The sequence below is a fragment of the Sebastes umbrosus genome, chromosome 14 (assembly GCF_015220745.1).
Source record: "Sebastes umbrosus isolate fSebUmb1 chromosome 14, fSebUmb1.pri, whole genome shotgun sequence".
NCBI classification, from domain to species: domain Eukaryota; kingdom Metazoa; phylum Chordata; class Actinopteri; order Perciformes; family Sebastidae; genus Sebastes; species Sebastes umbrosus.
Genome location: NC_051282.1, coordinates 12,803,712 through 12,807,082, shown reverse-complemented (window position 1 = coordinate 12,807,082; position 3,371 = coordinate 12,803,712). Strand labels below are relative to the sequence as shown.

At 45.9% G+C, this 3,371-nt stretch overlaps 1 protein-coding gene across 2 annotated transcripts; it reads left to right on the top strand.

The window, feature by feature from the left end:
• Positions 1–242: 242 nt before the first annotated feature.
• junbb (JunB proto-oncogene, AP-1 transcription factor subunit b) lies at positions 243–2,402 on the top strand. Of its 2 annotated transcripts, XM_037791031.1 has the most exons (2): positions 243–524; positions 636–2,402. In XM_037791031.1, exon 2 carries the CDS (start codon positions 644–646, stop codon positions 1,601–1,603), a length of 960 nt encoding a protein of 319 aa, XP_037646959.1. In that variant the 5' UTR covers positions 243–524; positions 636–643; the 3' UTR covers positions 1,604–2,402. The 2 variants fall into 2 exon arrangements, with proteins under 2 accessions (XP_037646959.1, XP_037646958.1); XM_037791030.1 differs by having other exon boundaries at positions 243–2,402.
• The last annotated feature ends 969 nt before the right edge of the window (positions 2,403–3,371 follow it).

Genomic DNA, 3,371 nt, shown 5'->3' with positions numbered 1-3,371 from the left:
TTATCCAACAACCTCTTATTCAACCTATAAAACGCGCAAAAACAAAAAAGCTGTGTCTTGTGTTTGTGATCCTCTGCTGTGATGCGTCCCCGGTGCTCTCATGCCTACAGGCTTGTTTACAGTCGCCTCTTCCCGGCATCAGCGTCACCCTCACTGGGCGTGGAGACCGAGGCCTCTCGGCCAATCACAACACCGCACTGTCCTGGCAGCAGACGCGTGTGTATATAAACTCATACGAGTACGAGTCTGAACACACCTCAACAAGCAACCAGCACATCAACTACTAGGAATTTCCTTATAACTTTTTCCTTCATAACAGGATTGCAAGGAAAAAAAGACACTGGGACAGACTTTTACCTACAGAAACTTTGTGTTTTGGACATTTGGGACTTTCACTCTCTTTTTGTTTGTGGAGTGATTTTCCTTTAATTGGTGTTTTTGGAGACACTGTTTGAGAGACTGAGTTGATGCATACTCTCTCTGCTGTGACACTGATTTGTTGAGAGTTTCTAAAAAAGCAGCTGGTAAGCTTCACTATACTTTTTTTCATCTCTCCTATATGACTTTAATGTCTACAAAGATGGAACAGCCTTTTTATCATGACGACTCATTCCTGTCTGCTTACGGCCACTCAGATGCAGCAATGCACGACTACAAGCTGCTAAAGCAGAATATGAATCTGAACTTGACAGAGCCATATCGCAACCTGAAAAACCAGCTGAGAGCAGCCGAGGTGGACCCGTACCAAACCGGCCACCACCACCACGACGTGGGGTCTCTGAAGCTCGCATCTCCGGAGCTAGAGAGGCTCATCATCCAGAACAGTAACGGTGTCATCACCACTCCGACACCGGGCCAGTACTTCTACAACCGGGGCATCACGGATGAGCAGGAAGGCTTCGCGGAAGGTTTTGTGAAAGCTTTGGATGAGCTGCACAAGATGAACCAGATGCCTCCTCCTAACGTGTCCATTGGTGCCGGTGGAGTCACCACCAGTTGCTCTGCAGCGGCCTCTAGTGTCTTCGGCGCCGCCTTGCAGCAGCCGGAGCCTCCCATCTACACCACGCTGAACGCCTACTGTCCAAACACGAGTCTCTCTTCTTCCGCAACAAGCTACCCCACCGCCACTATCAGCTACCTGCCGCCGCAGCACCATCACCAGCACCAGCACCAGCAGAGCGCTCCGTTCCACCACGCTCTGCCGGGCTCCGCGCTCCATCTCCCGCAGCAGCAGCAGCAGCAGCAGCAGCAGCGGCTCGTCGCTCTGAGTCTGAAAGAGGAGCCCCAGACGGTGCCCGACCTGCTCAGCAGCGACGGCGGCTCGCCTCCGATGTCTCCCATCAACTTGGAGAATCAGGAGCGCATCAAGGCGGAGAGGAAGAGGCTGAGGAACCGGCTGGCAGCGACTAAATGCCGGAGGCGCAAGCTGGAGCGCATCGCCCGGCTGGAGGACAAGGTGAAGGGGCTGAAAAACGACAACGTGGGGCTCTCCAACACGGCCTCGGTGCTCCGGGACCAGGTCGCTCAGCTCAAACAGAAGGTCCTGACACACGTGAGCAGCGGCTGTCAACTCATGCTCACGAGCAAGTTGGAGGCGTTTTAAAACAACAACAGAGACTACTAAGTGACTGAAAAAAGTAAATAACACTGGAGTTCTGCATGCTGCAGCACTGTACTGGGATACGATGTGTTGTCAGCATCGCAGGGCTATATGCGACAACTCTTTAGGGTGAAAAAGACTGATTGAAATGGTACTTCCTGGGATGCTGGACATCTTTGCTCACCATTCAACCATTGACACCTAGGGGTGCGTTCCAAATCGCATACTTTTTACTTTTTACCTTTAGTACATACTGCAGCTGTGTAGTGATGCATGCAGTATGCATAACATTGTGCCTTTTAGTACGTACTATGCGTTCCCAGACCCATACTACCATACTATTTAGTATGCCAGAAAAAAAGATTTAGTATGTCCCAATACATATTCTGACATACAATCCTCTGTGGAGGGGATACATGAGCAAGAGGGTCAAAGTTCAAGGTGCAATGTTATGAGGAAGTAGTATGCGTACTGCATGAAACAGTACGTACTTTGTAAAGGCAGCTGCAGCACCTACTAGAAGTAAAAAGAAAAAGTATGCAGCATCCAGACTGAGCAGCACAGCGGGCACAGACAGGCCCACGAGTCGGGTTTACTAATGGTAGAAAATGGGAATGATTATTGTATACTTTGTACTATTTTGCATCTGATATTGTCATGCAAATGCTGCATTTATTCATTGTGTAAATTATTTTTGGTTGTCCGGTTGATCCGGACTAAACTAATGATGTCCAATGTTTACACTGTCTTTTTTTTATTTGTGATGTGTATTTAAGTAAAGTGTCTTCAAATGAAACGGAAATGGTGGATTTGAGTGTTTTTTTTTATATAGATCGATCGATAGATAGATAGATAGATAGATAGATAGATAGATAGTAACTTTATTGATCCCAAGGGAAATTCAAGTTTCCAACATCACAGTTCCATAGTGCAAAAACATGTTAGTAAAAAGTTAGTAGTTCAAATTACAAAGTACAACAAAAATATACCAGGTATAAAAATACAAGGAGATGAAGAAAAACTGTTAAAACTGAATATAGTGAAGGGTAACAGCTGTGATACACGACTATTAAAAAAGTGCAGAAGAGACTGTTAAAAATGAGTATAGTGCAGGGTAACTCCAGTAGCTTAGTCTATTAAAGTGCAATGTGTGCATTATTATCTGTCCTGCAGACTCCCTAGAGAGGTGTTGATATATATATATATATATATACTTGAAACAGTATATAACATATAAACAGCAGGAGGAAGAAGTTGGGAGGTTTCTATCCTACCATATTGTAACCATAACAGTTGCCATAGCTCCCAGTGAGGAGCCCTTACACAAGCACATTCTCTGGTTTCAGCGCCTTTTACGCACAGAGCGTAACCACGTACGAACGTTTCCTAATTACGCACGGGCATGTCCATATAAGGGCATGTTGGTGAACGCGTCGTCACATGGGAGGGTTTCTGGGAACCCCCGCCCAGGTGATGTAGACTGCTTTCAGACTGGTTTCATCTCACTCCCCTATACTTCCTATTGTATCGATAAAGGTCTGCGACCTTTATGAGGGAGGGGGGCGGAATTTCCTTTTATTATTATGCGACTTTTAGACTTTAGAAGTCGTCACACACACGAATGGAGCAAAGTGCAACGTTGTTATCAGGTAGATGGATGAAAGTGGGTGTAAAGGACACCAGGAAGTACATAAAAAATCAGTAATGTGGCGTTTGTGATCACTTAAAAACACCCTTTTCATCATGAAACCTGTGATATTTATATATATAT